Source organism: Crocodylus siamensis, chromosome 12, assembly GCF_052110815.1.
Source record: "Crocodylus siamensis isolate JL-2025a chromosome 12, ASM5211081v1, whole genome shotgun sequence".
In the NCBI taxonomy this organism is placed as follows: domain Eukaryota; kingdom Metazoa; phylum Chordata; order Crocodylia; family Crocodylidae; genus Crocodylus; species Crocodylus siamensis.
This window is the reverse complement of record NC_143406.1, coordinates 17,283,579-17,298,455: the sequence shown is the minus strand read 5'-3', so window position 1 is coordinate 17,298,455 and position 14,877 is coordinate 17,283,579. Positions and strand designations below refer to the sequence as shown.

Below are 14,877 nucleotides of genomic sequence, written 5' to 3'. Positions count from 1 at the left end.
GCACTGCTGTAGCACATGTGATCAAGGCCCACAAGCCTGAAACCTTGAGGGAGGGGGCCAGGAGGCAGCTTCCATGGTAATTGCCTTTCCCTGCCCAGCCCAGCCCAACCTAGCCCAAGGTGTGAGTGCCTTGTGCCCTGATCTGTGAATGACAGGCAGAAACACTTGGCCTGCTGCACACGGCAGGGCCTCAGGTGGCTTCTCTTCCAAAAGCCTGGCCCTGGACAAGGTGGGTGAACTCAGGCCCAGCCCTGCCCTCTGAGCAAGGCAGTCAGCTTAGCACCAAGGGAGGGAGACTTTCCAGTGTGGGATGGTGCCAGGCTCTGAGAGTCCTGCTGTACCCCCTGCCTGGGCTGGGTGAGGGGTGGTCTTGAGAAGAACCTGAGAGAGGATCTAGGTTTGCCCAGACCAGCTCAGGCACATGGCAGAACAGCTTTCTGCACGAGATCACCACACACATGGGGTTGTAACCCTTTGTCCCCATAGTGTAGAAAGGCTGAGGCAGATGCAATATGGGGAGCTGAGGCTTTGGGAAAGGCATGTGCTGGGGCTCTCTAAAGGAGTGTCTTCTACCTTCACTGGCAAGGGAAGAGTTAACCTATTCCTCTAGCCCAAGGAAGGGATCTAGGTGCTGGTGCTGAGTGCAGGGCCAGGGCTGGGCCAGCTGCAGACCCATGGGCAGTTTTCCCCAGCAGTTTGAAAAAGGGGCTGCTTGGGGCTGGCACAGCTTGACAGTGTAAGGTGGGTGTGGGAAGGTGGCAGGGCTGTCCCTGCACTGGTGGAGCTCTGCAGAGTCTGGGGAGCTTGGGGAATGCTCCTTGCAGAAGCTCTACTTCATTGCACTACAATGCACTCACTTCCTATGGTGCTCTTAATGGAAGGGGTTGGGGAAGGGCGCTGCCCTGCCAGGCCCAGGAGCAGGGGCACTGGCTGGGTTGGGATAGGGCTCCCAGCAGAACAATGCCATCGAAAGCCTTGGGGACCTGCCATCCCTTCTCCCTGGGTCTTTGCCCTTGTCCAGGCCGCCAAGGCCAAGCCCAGACCAGCCACCTAAGAATGCTTGAGACAGGGCCAGACTTTGCAGCCCAGCAGCCAGCCAGTGAAGAAGCAGGCTTCACAGAGATGCCAGAGAGGGTGTACTTTGCCTGCGGCTGCTGTGAGCAGTGAAGAGCACGAGGAGGGCAGTGGTTCCCGAGAGGGGCTAGACAGGGGCACTGCCTTCCTGGGGGCTGCTTCAGCCCCATAGGCTCTGACTGCCTGGTCTTGCTGGGCGGTGAGAACAGTCCTCCATGTGGTCCTGAAGAGCTGATCCCTGCAGGGGCACCGTGCGATGCCCTACACACAGGGATTGTGGAGACAGATATCTACCTTGGTGAGTCTGTCAGGTGCAAATTTACTCTTCCTTCTACAGGACAGGGGACCAGGTCCAAGCTTCTGCTGCAGCCTTACTAGGTCAGTTTTGGCTCCTCTGGTGCCTGTGAGCACTCACGTGGCCCACGGGATTACTGCTGTAGGGGGTCAGTGTGTTCACAGGCTGTGGCGGTGTGGCACATGGTCCTGCCCAGGGGCACATGGAATTCAAACACATTGGCAATGGTGGTCCAGAAGGGCACACACGCCATGCTGTGTTGCACAGGATGTCAGAACCACTGAGCTGCCCAGAGGGGTCTGGTGGGGAGAAGGGTTGTTGTCTGCACTGCACTGCTCCATTCCTGCCCTGCTCAAGGAGACTGAGCAGAGACCTCAGATGCTCTGGGGAGTGGGGAAGGGGGCAAGCTCTGGGTTGTGCTGCAGAGGGAGCTCCTCACTGGTAGCATGGAGGGGGCTGCTATGGAGCCAAGGGTAGCCTGGGGGAGCTTGGCTCAGGCAAACCGCACCTGGCTCTAAGGAGGGGAGGGGTGGCCCTGTTGGCTGACTTGGGTTCCACCCACACCCCTTTGCTGAGCTCTGCATACTCCCTGGCCCGGCCTGCACGCGAGGGAGGCAAAGGTCAGGGAACAGTGCGAGTACATGGCAAATGCCCAGGGCTCTACCCACAGAGTCTCTGCCCCTCCTCTCCTCTCCTCTCCCCTCCCCTTCCTCCTCCTCCTCCTCCTCAGCCGGTCAGAACTACTGAGCTGCCCAGATGGCAGCTCCTGGCTGCCATTTGGAGAGCTGCTTGATCTCTATGCAGGTGCTGCCTGGGAACATCTCATTAGAGCAGGCAGCCCCTGCGTGTCCCTGGCTCCCTGCCCTCCTGCCTGCTAAGTGCTGTTCTGGGCTGCAGCTGCAGCTCCAGCACTTGGGACAAAGTGGGGACTATCCTGTGGGTCAAGAACCACCCCTGCAGTCTGGCAATGCTTTGGGCTGAGGGCAGGGCTGTGACAAGCTGACCACCCCACAGGTGGTCTGTGTCCCTTATCAAGGCCTTGGGGAGTGTGTTCTGGGTGCTTGCTCTACCAGACCTCTTAGCAATGCCCTGCTCCCTCACCTGGGCACCCTGCATGTACCAGAGTCCCAGAGCTCACAACTTACTTCCCGTGGAGGAGGACGCACGGCGCTGGCTGGCAGCAGGCACCTGAGTCTCCGTTGGCAGCGGCGGGGGTGGGGGCGGGGGGCAGACGCTCTCGGGGAGTGGCGGGGGTGGGGGTGGGGTAGGCAGCTCCCCCACGGACTTGTTCTCCACCGAGCTCCCATTGTGCATGTTGTTGTTGGAGAGCAGAGAGGCCTTAAAGAGATGAAAATAAGGCAGTGAGGTAGGGCCAGCACTCCGGGGAGGCGTGAAAGCTCTCTAGTGGGGATACCCCTTCCTGTGGCTGGGGAGGCCTCTCATGGCCAGGGCTCAGCGTGTCGGCAGGCTGTCCTGTGGCTTGGCTTTGCTTTGCTGTCAGCGCAAGGGGCTGTGCACTGCTGGAGACGGAGCTGCGGGGTGTGCTCAGCCCACTCCCCACCAAGCATCTGACTTTGGCTGAGAAGTGGGATGAGGCTGAGACCTGCCCACCCACTTACCCAAGCAGCTGGACACTTGCTGCTAGTCCAGACTGGGGCTAGACAGGCCCCCATGGTGGGAGTCCACGTCCTAGCCCCCTCTCCAGACTTGCTTGGACTTCAGGCTCACTTGCAGGCTAAGCCATGAGCTATGGCTGGCATCCCCTCTGCTCCCCGCTCATCACTGCAGACCCAGCAGGCGCTGTCCAGGCCTGGGGACATCTGGCGTCTGCATGTCTGAGGGGCTGGGGCTGGGGCTGGTGCTGACCTCTTCACTGTGCGCCATGGCCTGGGTGCTGGGGGGCTCCCCCGCACTGCTGCCCAGGTGCTTGTAGTAGTCTCCTGTGCTGGGCTGTTTGCTGAAGTTCCTCGACCTCCTGCTGGAGTCGACCCGCCTCAGGCCTTCGGGGCTGTTGTCTCGGGAAGTCAGCTGTGAATAGCAGAAGCCAGGGCTGGTTAAGGCAGAGTGTTATAGGCCCAGGCTGAGCTCAGGGCCCCATGCTGCCAGGCCCTGCAAATGCACTGGGGCAGGGGAGATGGTTCCTGCCCCATCTACACACTAGACAGCCCAGACCAACCTTTTTTAAAATCAGGCCTCTCCTGCATTAGTCTCAAGGGTCCCCTCAGAAAATCTCAGCTCTCAGCTTTTCATTCATTTCTTGATTACAGAAAAATAATAGAGCAAGTCATCTGTTGGAGAGCTCAGAAAGACCACAACAGGGCAGGAAGGTTCTGACACTATGGATTCCTATTGGAAACTGCTGGGTTTATCTAGTGAATCATGTGTAGCTGTTTGTATGCTTAACAGTAGTAATATTACATGGCACCCTGAATCACCCTGACAAGGATCTCACATGCCCACAAACATGGCTGTAAACAGTCCTGCTGCTAAACACCCCAGCCTGCAGGCAGGAGCAGTAGCAGTGCTACTGGGTGTGTGCATCACTGGTTTTGCACTTCGCACAGCCAACAGCCAACAGCCTGAGTGGGATGCAGGTGTGGTGCGGGGGCCCTGGTGAGCCTCACTCATCTGTGTCACAGGCAAGGGAAGTCCTCAGAGGTCCTGAGCCAGGTGTGAGAAAGCGAGTGACAGGCGCCATCCCTCCTTCCATGTGTGGCCATGGAAGAGGGGCTGCTCACATAGGCCCTGCTGAGCCTGCAGCAAGAAGACAGCTGCAAGGGGCTCAGGAGCCCCATAGGGCATGACTGCCCCTCCCCTCACCCTGGGCAGGCTCCTGCTCACTGCTCACATGGCAGTGGGAGGTACAGCAAACACCTGCAGTTGGGGACTGGTCTCTAGCCCTGGAAGTCCAGTCTGCATTGCTGGGAGGCCTGCTGACTCCAATGTGACCTGCAAAGTGCAGTGTCCACCTGTGATCAGGGTCCGAGCTTTGCACTACACGGACTCCTGTGTGAGCTGGTCATGCCCTACTCTCTGTGGCCCAGTCCTTGCCCATAGGAAGCGAACCCTGCCCTCAAGCCCCAGGGCGCTGTGGGGAAGCATGCAGTAAGCTGTGTGCAGGGAGGGAATTCCATGGCTGGCAACTGCCTCTGCAGGCCCCTGCCTAGGATGGGACAGAGGTACAATATATCTAGTTGCTGCTGTGTGAACTTCCCTGACAGCAAGGCCAGTAGGCCCCACACAGATGGGCTGGAGAGACCTGCTGTGTTCTTTCTGTCAGCATCACAACCTGGCCCCAGCTCACATGTACCCTCGTTCTGGGGTCCAGGCCATTCGCATTGGCTGTGACTTTGCATGGCTGCACCTGTGGCAGTGGGAACATGGAACTGGCCTGTTTGCACCAGTAGCTGCCTACATGCTGCCTTTACTCATGCAGCTTGCTTGAGAGTCAGAGTCAAACTCTACTTTCAGTGACACAGAGAACTCTGTTGGCTTCAAGGCTGGTTTCTTGGCAGGGCAGGGTACCCAGCAGCATCCCACACTGGCAGGGGGCCCAGTGTCTGACAGCTCTTGGGAGTGAGTTCACTCTCCAACCCTGATCTCTGCTGCCTCTTTGCCTGCTGCTGCAGTGATGTGCTGTAGGGAGCAGGGGGTGCTGTGCCAGATGAGCCTCAGCTTTGTTGTCCCAAGAGCTGGGCAGGTAGGCAACTGGGTTAGAGAGACTGGCCTTTCCATTTCCGAGAGCCCCTGCCCTGGCAGGAGTCAAGATACTGACACAAAAACACTGCAGTGACAGCAGTGGGTGCTGATAACATGATGCAGTTGTGGCAGAGCTACCTTGCCAGGACCCTGCATTGGGGGCCAGGGGCATGTTGCAAACAATAAAAATGCAGAACAGGGCTCCAGGGCCTATGCGGGGAGGATGCGAGGTGCTGGCAAGCCTTGGCACCACAAGCCTGCACTAGTAAACAGCCACACACTCTTCCCTTCTCCCCTCTGCCTGGGGCAGGAGCACTCAGGCACAGGCAGGGCTCTGTGCCCACAGGGACAACAGTGGGTTGGGATCCAGGAAGAAAAGGAGGATGGAGTGAGGAAAGCATGGAGAAGCCCTCAGCTCTGCAGGACAGGGGGCTGCAAATGCAGGAGGAACTCAAAGGAGAGGAACATAGGTGCCAGGAAGGCACAGGGAGAAACCTCAGGGCACAGACATGGAGGGACAGAACTGTGCCTCATGTGGATCAGCCCCTGGGCTTCAGGGAAGGTTCCTCAGGTCTCCAGTGCCTGCAGACCACCCCCTGCTGCCCTCGCCCCCTTCTGTACTGAAGCACTTGGGCTGGGCTGCAGAAGGGGATAAGTCCTGGGAGTCCCATCGGACCCTGCTGTGCTTGGCACTTAACTGGAGCTCCCTGCAGCCAGTTACATCTCCCGCTTCCCAGCCCACATAGTTACACCTTTCCCTTAGCCTGGCCACTGCTCCCAAGACATGCCAGCCCACTGTTCTGCCAGTCCCCCTGTATGCAATTATGCCACTTCTGCAGTCTCTTGCTGGCAGGCACGGCTGGGTATATCGGGGCAAAGGGCTTTGTGACATAGCACAGAGCCTGGATCCAGAGCCCAGCCGTGCCCCGCACACACTTCACAAAACCCTGGCACCCACCAGACCCTTCCCCTGGCCATGCTCTGCCAAGTGCTGGGGATGTGCTGGGGGACAAAGCAAAAGCCCCTCTTACCTGTGCCTGGCTTGGCTAAGACCCGCTCCACCTGCTGCCTGAGAGCGATGCGCCACCCGACACCTGGCCTCAGCACAGCGCTGACACCTGAGCCAGGCTCTCCAGTTACAGCTGCTTGCTAAGGAGGCACCCACACCTATCAGCTCACCTGGCCATGACATCACTCCAGAGGCACCAGCCAATCCTGGGGCAGAGGCTCCCATTTCTCTTCACTAAGACATAACTAAACATTAGCCCTGCCAGGAGCATCTCTGGCTCTACCACCTTTCTCTTGCCCATCTGTGGCTAGGAGTCCTGGACAGGCCCCAGACTCAGGCCTGGCTGGGTGGAGAGTGCCGACAAGGCAGGGAGGCCCTGGGGCAGTTCCACAACCCTGTTTGTGATATATACTTGCTGATCAGCAAGAGGCTCGGCTCAGTGCAAGAGCTGGCCCCAGCCCTCAAAGTGGCACCACCTGCACCTGGGGAAGGGGCACAGGTATCACCCTTTGCAGTGGGTATCAGTTTGGTGGAGGACACAGATATGGTATGCATCATATACCTGGACTTGAGCAAGGCTTATAAGCCAGTCCCACATACTAACCCATAAGCAAACCAGAGGAATGTGGGGTAGGCACTCTTAGTGGTGGGTGAGCACAGAACTGGCTGAACAATTTCAAACACAGTGTAACTATCAAAGGGTCAATGGCGGAATAGCAAGAGGCCTCCAGCAGGGTCCCATGCAGTCTGTGCAGGGCCCAGTGCTGTTTAACATGCTTGCTAATGACCTGGATGCAGAAGCAGAGAGCTCCTGGAGCAAGTGTGCAGGCAACAGGCCTGGGAGAAGCTGCAAGCACTTTGGAGGGCAGGAGCAGAAGTCTCAAGGATCTTACACAGCCAGAGAACTGGGCACAAGATAGGAATGGAGCAAAGACAAGTGCGAAGTGCTGCATCTGTGGAAGCAACACCCAATGCAAAAATGCAGATGGGAGAACTGCCTGAGTAGGAGCACTGCTTAGAACAAGCTGGAGGTCCTGGTGGACAAGGCGCCACAGACAGGCTAGACATGCACCGCACAAAAAGGGTGCACACACTTAGTAGCTGCACTGACTTGAGCACTGCAGTAGTACTTGGTGCAGGCTGGGCTGCTGCTGGGTACTGTCCTGGGCACTGCAGTTTCAGAGGGAGTCAGAGACCCTGGAGAAGATCCAAATGGCAGCAGTGGGGAGGACTGAGTGCACTGACTCACATCACACTAAGCCCCCAAGTCAGTCAGACCAATACATAATACATGTACTGACCCTGCTAAGCCAGAGAAGGAACTGGGCTAGACACCACTTGAGTGTCTGGTTCAGTCCTGGCTCAGGCTGCCAGTGGGGCAATGGCTGCAGTGTTAGGGAGTGGATGGCAGCATGGTGACAGCAGTGCCAAGCTGATGACAGCCCAAACATCTGTGGTACCCTGCATGGCAGGTCCTACAGACTATCTGCCAACACTTAAGCCCACCTCATCTTCCTTAGCTGACAGTGTCCTCAGACTAGACCGGAAGTCGGGAGCCCAACACACATGCATCCTTATTTACACCCAGTACTAGACTGCACTAGCTGATGGGGATAGCAAGAGCCAGCTGGCACCCAGATGCTTAAGGCAGGAGTGGTAGGGCACTTGGCTAGTGGACATGTACTGATCATAGTTGCGGCATTAGTGGGTGCAGAGCTGGGAGTGTCCCTACCCACATAACCACCTGCATGAAAATGAACTGGCAGTGTAAGCCCCTGGAGGCTCCCAGACACCAGGAGAATCTCCCCACTGAGCCCAGTGGGACCTGCTGGTATGCGAGCTACAGGCTGGGATGGAGCTTCTAAGCCCAGGCAGGGCAGGAGACTGTGCCAGGGAGCACTGCAGCCACTGATCAGAGAATGGGACTTAGAAAGGGGCTTAGCAGAGTAACATGCCACAGCCCCTTGCCTGGCCTATGCAAACAGAGTTCTGAGCCCCTCTGCCTCCTCCATGCATGATGGCCAAACCTCTCTGCACAGCACCCCTCCCCCAAGGCAAACCCCAACCCACAGCAGAATGGGGCAGAATGGATAAAGCATGTGGGACTGCTGAGTTGAGCAGGCCTCTTGCCCAGGCGAGCCAGTAAGGCTCCATGGCCCACATGCCACAGAGCTGCTGGCTCCCCAGCCACCCCCTCCAGGGTGAGTGGACCGCTGGCCAGCAGCACCACTATTCCCAGAATGATCCTTGGCAGAGACACATGCATCCAGAGTAGACTGTGCTGAGCAAAGCCCTGAAGGTATGGCCTCTAGGGATGGCCTTGGATCATGCACAGGCCCGAACAACCCATGCTCTTTGCCTGCACGTGTAGAAGTAGGACTGGCTGTAACAGCCTCAGGCCTGTGGGGCAAAAACCCAGCAAGTCTGCTGGGGAGGCGAGGGCTGCAGCAGCCATTTGTTTGGTTTGCACGTGGGAAGGCTTTCTAGGCCTTTTGTATGTACCTTGGGCAGGTCTAATAGTAACAGTGCCCTTCTTTATGTGGGAGAAGTAGCCACCAGGCCTCTGCAGGGAGAAGACTTCATTCAGGGAACATGGGATGCAGAGGTGTGAGTACCTCCCCTGTCTCTGTCAAGAGCTCCAACATGCAAATGTGTTCTGCATATTGGCATTTGGGCCAAGCAGAGCCCAAGAGCTGCAGCCATCAGTATCTAGGGAGGGCAAAATGCTGCCTGAGCAATGCTGGGGCTAGGGCGGGCAGGGGGCGTGGAGTGGGCAGAGCCTAGCCAGCGATGTGCTCCAGGCAGCGGTGCCCCCTGGCCTACAGGGAGAAGGGGGGCAGTGCACGGCAGATTGCATTACAGCCTCCACTGCTGCCATCCTATTCTTGGGATTTGTTTGCTGCCTGGCCTAGCGGGCTCTCACCTCCCTGTTGGCAGCTCAGTTGTTGGTGTCTCTTTCCTCTGCATGGTGCTGAAAACAGGCATGTTCAATTGTTAATGACCCTGCCGCGGCAGGATCATTATCTGGGCAAGCGCCGACATTGTGCAGGTAGCGATTATGCAGGGCCTGGCTTTAGTAACCCTCCCTCCTGAGGATCCATTTCCAACCAACTGATACTTCCCTGCCTGTTGGCCACAGGGCTCACTCCATGGGCTAGGTAGTTTTCCCCTGGGAGTGGCACATCCATTTGACCCACTGGCTGTGGAGGATGCTCTCCAGGCCCACTACACTGCACCGCACGGTACACTGCACTGCTCTCAGCCTGCCCTCAGGGCTGCCTGCATCTCATTACTGCCATTGCCCACGTTCAAGAGATGAGACCTGTGGTGGGAAGCTCTGGCTGGCTCTGCCTAGTCTGTCTTGCTCAGAGGGAAACTCCCTCCTCTTCCCACACTGGAGGTATTGGGGAAGGTACTAGCTGGTGCTGCACTGGCTCCAGGTCTGCTGCGCCACCCGGGGGTCACATTGCAGAGAAATGGGACACTCGTGTATTTATTTTCTTGCAATGCTATCTGTGCTACATAATCCAGGCCCAACCAAAGGCTTGCACTACCCGCACTACTTGGCATGCAGCAAGGCCCCTGATTGAATCCAGCCTTGCTGCTTTCTTGTGCCCACAGGCATACACACAGTGCAAAGTGCAAGTTTTGGCCCTACCTCTGCCTCTTCTTCTCACCAGTGTTCACCCCTGGTGTTTCCATCTCAATAGCAGATGAGGAAGAGAGAAGCCACAGACATAGTTTGAACCCTTATCCTGCTGTGCCAACACTTCCCTGGGCCTCTTGCACTGGCAGGGCTGTCCATCCACACAGGAAGGCACCGAGGCAGAAGTATTTCCCTGCTACAGCCAGCCAGGAGTGCTGTGCTGGGGGTTGGGAACAGCTGGGGCATTTGCTAAGGAGGAGGGTAGGCCAGGGCATTAGCCACCCTCAGAGCTGAAACCAGCCCCTCCCACCTGACAATCCCCCTCCAATTAAGCAAATTATAAATCCAGCCATCACAGTTTCCAAACTGCAGCCCTGGCCAGAGGTGGCGAAGACCCAAGAGCTTCACAGAGCACCTATTGTCCTCTCTGGCTCTGCTGCTCCCTGGCAGGCTATGACAGCCACAGAGCCATGCTCCCCATGCTCACTGGGGTGCTGCCTTCCTAGGGTACCTCTCCCACCCCTGAAGTGCAGTGAGAGTGTAACGTCACCTGTGCACACTGAGAAGGCCCTGGCCATGCTGCTTGTTAGGATCCCAGGTCAGGATTCACCTCCCACTCCTATTAATGATGGATCCCCAGAGAAGCAATGACTGCTGCTTCAAACTTTATCTCATTGCAGTGAGCATCCTAGGAGAGCCCCCATCCCCAGGCCCCTGGCCAGACCCTTCCTGGATCCTACTGCAGTGCAGCCACTGAGCCGGGACAGTGAGAAGTGAAAGCCATCTGCCAGGGGCTTTGCTAGGATGGCACCTTGGGGTGCAGCGCGGCACAGTGCAGGGGGTTACCTCTTTCTTCAGCACCTCACTCTCCACGTGGCGCAGGTTGTTCTTCATCTGCACGTAGATCTCTGCCGTGTGCTGGGCCTCAGGGGGGCTCGGCGCGGGGTAGCTGGGGGGTGGGGGGGGCAGCCTGGCAAGCAGGGGTGGGGGAGGGGGTGGGAAGCTGGGGGGAGGAGGTGGGGGAGGGGGAGGGGGTGGGGAGGCCTCGCTCAACTTCTTGTCTGCACCCGGCCGGATCTCAGGGTTCAGCATGTCCATGTATGCCTGCATGTCTGTGATGGTTGTCGTGGCAATCCCTGTGGGGGAGACCAGCCTGTCATGGTGTCTGCGGTGGGAGCCACGTGCCTGCACCCACCCCAGAGTGAGACCCTCCCAGCACAGAGCTAAGGCTGCGTGGACAGGCACTGCCACTGCTCCCACCACCTTCACCGACTCCCAGGAGAGTTTCCACCTCAGGCTACCCTCCAGGATTTTGAGGGGGTGGAGGGCCTCGGGGTCACCCTGTCAGAGCCCTGTGCCCTCCCAGGGCCTGGCCAGCTAGGGAGTGTGGGGTACACCGGGGCAACTTGTATCTGTGTGGGTCTGTGCACAGCACAGCTAGGGGTGCCCTTGGGCTGGGCTGAGATGTGCCTTCCACCAATGGAAGGGGGAAGTGGCTCACGTGCACGCTTCAAGCAGAATCAGGGGCAAAATACCACTGGCAGCATCGGCAGGGACAGCTGGAAATGTGTGGAGCCCTCTGACTGCTACAGGGATGGAGTCTGCCTCTGCACAAGGGGCTGCAGGCCCAGGCTCTCTCTGGCAAGCTCTGTGCAGGCCTGGTTACCCCACAGCCTTCCTGCTGAGTGGGGATGGTCACTGGGGCACATCACTGACCTACAGAAACTCCTCTGGGCAAGGGCCCCTTCCTCCTTCTGTCTGCAAGTGCACCTTTCAGTGAGGACGTGGCTAACTAACTGCAGGAACATATGCCTGAAGACGGGTGATTGTGTCCGAAAGCTTGCTAGGAACTTTTTCCCAACTACTCAGTTGATCAAATAAAAGATACCACATCTACTCGAAGAACCTTGCCTGATTGCAGAAACAGCACTTGGGAACGCTGAGCAGGACACTGTGGCCATCTGGACCAGGCAGTTCACCCCAAAAGAGGGTTGGCCCTTGCCCCTGTGCCCTGAGACGATGCTGGAGCCAGGCCAGCAGTGATGCAGGCAGAGCTTCTCCGCCAGGGGGCACTGGTGTGGCCCATCATTGCCCCCCAGTGGCTGCAGCCAGCAGCCAGCCAAACCCACAGGCACAGCCGTGGCTGGCGGCAGGGCCAGACTGCTGCTGCTTGGCACCCCGCTCTCTCTGAGGCAGCAGGGCCTCCCTGGGTATCTTTACCAGTTACAATGGGTACTCAGACCCTAGCAGGCAAGGAGAGCAGGTCCTGGCATGTCTTTCCCTGCAAGGCTGCACTGGGAGCAGTTCTATTTCCCCGGCAGGCACTGAGGTCCCAGGAATGAAGACTCATTTCTGCACTCCTTGACTAAGACAAAGGGGGAGCTGGACAGGCACCACAGGCAAGGCGCCCTGCCTGGCAGCGCAATCTGCACCTGGCTAGACATGCCCCTTCCTCTGCCAGCCACAGGCCAGGAGAGCTTTGTTGCTGGCCCCTGTTGTTGCTGTGCTGGGGCAGTCCCCAGCCCTGCACTCAGTGCCTTCCCATCAAGATTGTGGTTTTTTTAATTTCATACCTCAGGCCAAATTAGCCAAATCAGTTCTGAATACTACTGACTGAGCAGAGCTCAGTGGTTCAAGTCTGTGCGGCACTACCACCTGGGGCTTCAGATACTCCTAAATCCATGGCAAACATCCTGTGTGCAGGCCACGAGCTTGGAGGCCTTGGACTTCAGATGCCCCCAAGTCTCACTTTCCTTTAGTCAAAAAAACCCAAAGAAGCAAGCTTGGGAGAAATCCTCTGTCTCCATAAAAATAAAGCATGTAACTAAGATCCTCCCATTGGGAGGCTATAGTAGATTCTCATAGGGGTGCCTGCCCACAATGCATTGGACAAGTCTCCACCCTTAACTACACAAAGACATTCAAGGTGATCTTGGCAGACAAGAGGCCGAAATCCCACATTCAAGCCCCTGTGCAGGGACCGCACTTGATCTGGGCCAAAAGGCTGAGAAGCGATTGAGAAGGGCAGGGGAAAAGAAAGTGCTGCAGGATTCCCAGAGCAGGGGTAGTGAGACCAGCTCAACCAATCGGACCATGGAGAGATCGGAAGTGATGTGCCATATGCAGATTCCTACATCCTGACTGGCTGCCACCCACAGCAGCACCCTCCACCCCACATCCCCATAGTGGGTGCTATCTTCTGTGGCACCAGATTGGCCAGCAGGGCAGCAGTTCAAGGGACTTCTTTGCATGGTCTCAGGAAGCGGCAGGATCTGGTTGCACAACCACTGGCTTTACTATGATGAGCCAGTGCTCCTTTCACTGCACCAGCCCCTTGCACCCCCTGCCTCCCCCCACACACCATGGCTGTGGGAGGGCCAGGAAGGTGATTTGCATATGGCTTTCCCTTTATGTTGCATGCATGGCCCTGGATGCTCCCTTTGCCCATGCCTGCCCCCATGCCACCCTCTGAGCCCCAAGAAGTCTGCATCATATCCCAAGGCAGTCACTGCAAGCACAGGGCACGGGCATCCTGGGACTTACTGGTGCCTTGGCTGGCATGCTGGCAGCCACGCTTCTCGCCCGTGCTGGACTGGCTGGAGTTGCAGGAGTCATAGTTGGACAAGGTGCTGGTGGGTGACCCGATGTCAAAGTGAGCCTGTTGAGCTGACATAGTGGTGTTGGGCGATGACATGCCTGAGTCAGGCTGCTTGAGCTCCAGATCAGCGGAGGGGTCGCGGGACAGGACGCGGTGCTCCATGCTCTGCAGGTCCAACAGGCAGCGTGTTAAATCCTGATAAGTTTGGCCCAGTGGCTCTTCTACCTGGAATTGGCTGGACTGTCTTATTGCCAGCAGAAGGACCTGGGGGCACCTCTCCACTTGGTCCCCAAGTGAAACAGCCGTGGAGTCCATGCACTCCATTAGTGTGAGCACGCACAGGACCAGGGAGGGTCCAGCTCAGAGATACCTGAAAGCCCCAAGGAAGTGCTTTATCACTCAGGTCTGGGAGTCAGGACCTGAGCCAGGGCATGTTGTGCAAGGGTCTGGATAAAGGAGTTTGGAGTCACAGGGGGATGGCTACACTGACACACACTATGCTGGGCCCTGGGAGCCATGCATGTGCATTTGTAAGTGGGTGAATGAAGAGTGAAACCAGCATTTCCTTTCCCTAAACAATTTCCATGTCTGTGAGCTGCCCAGCCCTCTTCCAGTTGTGGCTGCCCCCTTCCATCTCAGCAGCTGACCCTAGGATGAACCTGCCAGCCCCTGTCTGGCTGCAGCCCCTACAGCAGGAGCTCTCTGGCCTATTCCTGAAGCCCCCCCAGAGCTGGGAGATGGGACTTGTGCTGCCCCTGCTCCTGCCTCACCAGGTCGTTTTGTGCTTAGGGGCCTGCTGTGGCACAAACACTTGTTGAGCTCATTACATACTGCAGCCCTGCTCTCCCTGGGGGCCATTGCAGGCATCCCAGCTATTCAGGGCATCCCAGCTGCATTCATTACCTGGTGGCTCCAGCTGCCTTGTGTTCACCAGTTCTCATAATGAAGGAGCCCAAGGGAACACCATTCTGGGACAAGGCATCCCTGGAGCCCCAGTCTGTCAGAGTTGAGCGGTAGCAGGAAACGCAGAACGAGCGCTGCTCAGCTGCAGCCTAATGACCTATTCCCTCCCTTGCAGCACAGCAGGGCCCAGCTTCTGGGGTGGGAGTGGCATGCACCAACCTCTAGCAACAGCATGCAGCAAAATGGTACCTGGAGGCAGTCAGCAAGGCACTAGCAGACCAGCTGCCCTGGGTATCACGAAAGCCAAGGAAACCAATGGGCTGGCAGAAACCCAGTGAAGGACCGTGCTGTGCACTGCACCTGCAGCCTGCTGCCTCCTGGATCACCATGCTGAGTGGGCTTGTCCCCACCTGCTTTCTACTCTGGCTTTTCCCTCTCATTCCCAGCGTAGCACCTGCCCTATGCCCAGCCCAGGTGGGAGTTAGGAAGGTGTTGGCAGGGTGCCCTACCATGTTCTCAACAGTGCGGAGGTACTTGGCACAGTGGTTGTGCCCATTGTAGTCGGCGAGATCGGCAGCTGTATAGCCATCGTGGTCCCGCACCCCCAGGTTAACGCCATTCACAACGAGGATCTGGCAGCACTGGAAGGAGAT

General features: G+C 57.6%; 1 protein-coding gene across 2 annotated transcripts in view; it reads right to left on the bottom strand.

Moving 5' to 3' along the window:
* Positions 1-14,877, bottom strand: part of ESPN (espin) — a 44,112-nt gene that overhangs the window by 14,571 nt on the left and 14,664 nt on the right. For both annotated transcript variants that reach the window (XM_090023971.1, XM_090023972.1), the window contains exons 5-9: positions 14,734-14,865; positions 13,267-13,486; positions 10,570-10,859; positions 3,236-3,397; positions 2,515-2,707 (exon numbers count right to left, since the gene is read on the bottom strand). In XM_090023971.1, the coding sequence (XP_089880097.1) occupies positions 2,515-2,707; positions 3,236-3,397; positions 10,570-10,859; positions 13,267-13,486; positions 14,734-14,865 (997 nt within the window). The remainder of the gene's footprint in view (positions 1-2,514; positions 2,708-3,235; positions 3,398-10,569; positions 10,860-13,266; positions 13,487-14,733; positions 14,866-14,877) is intronic.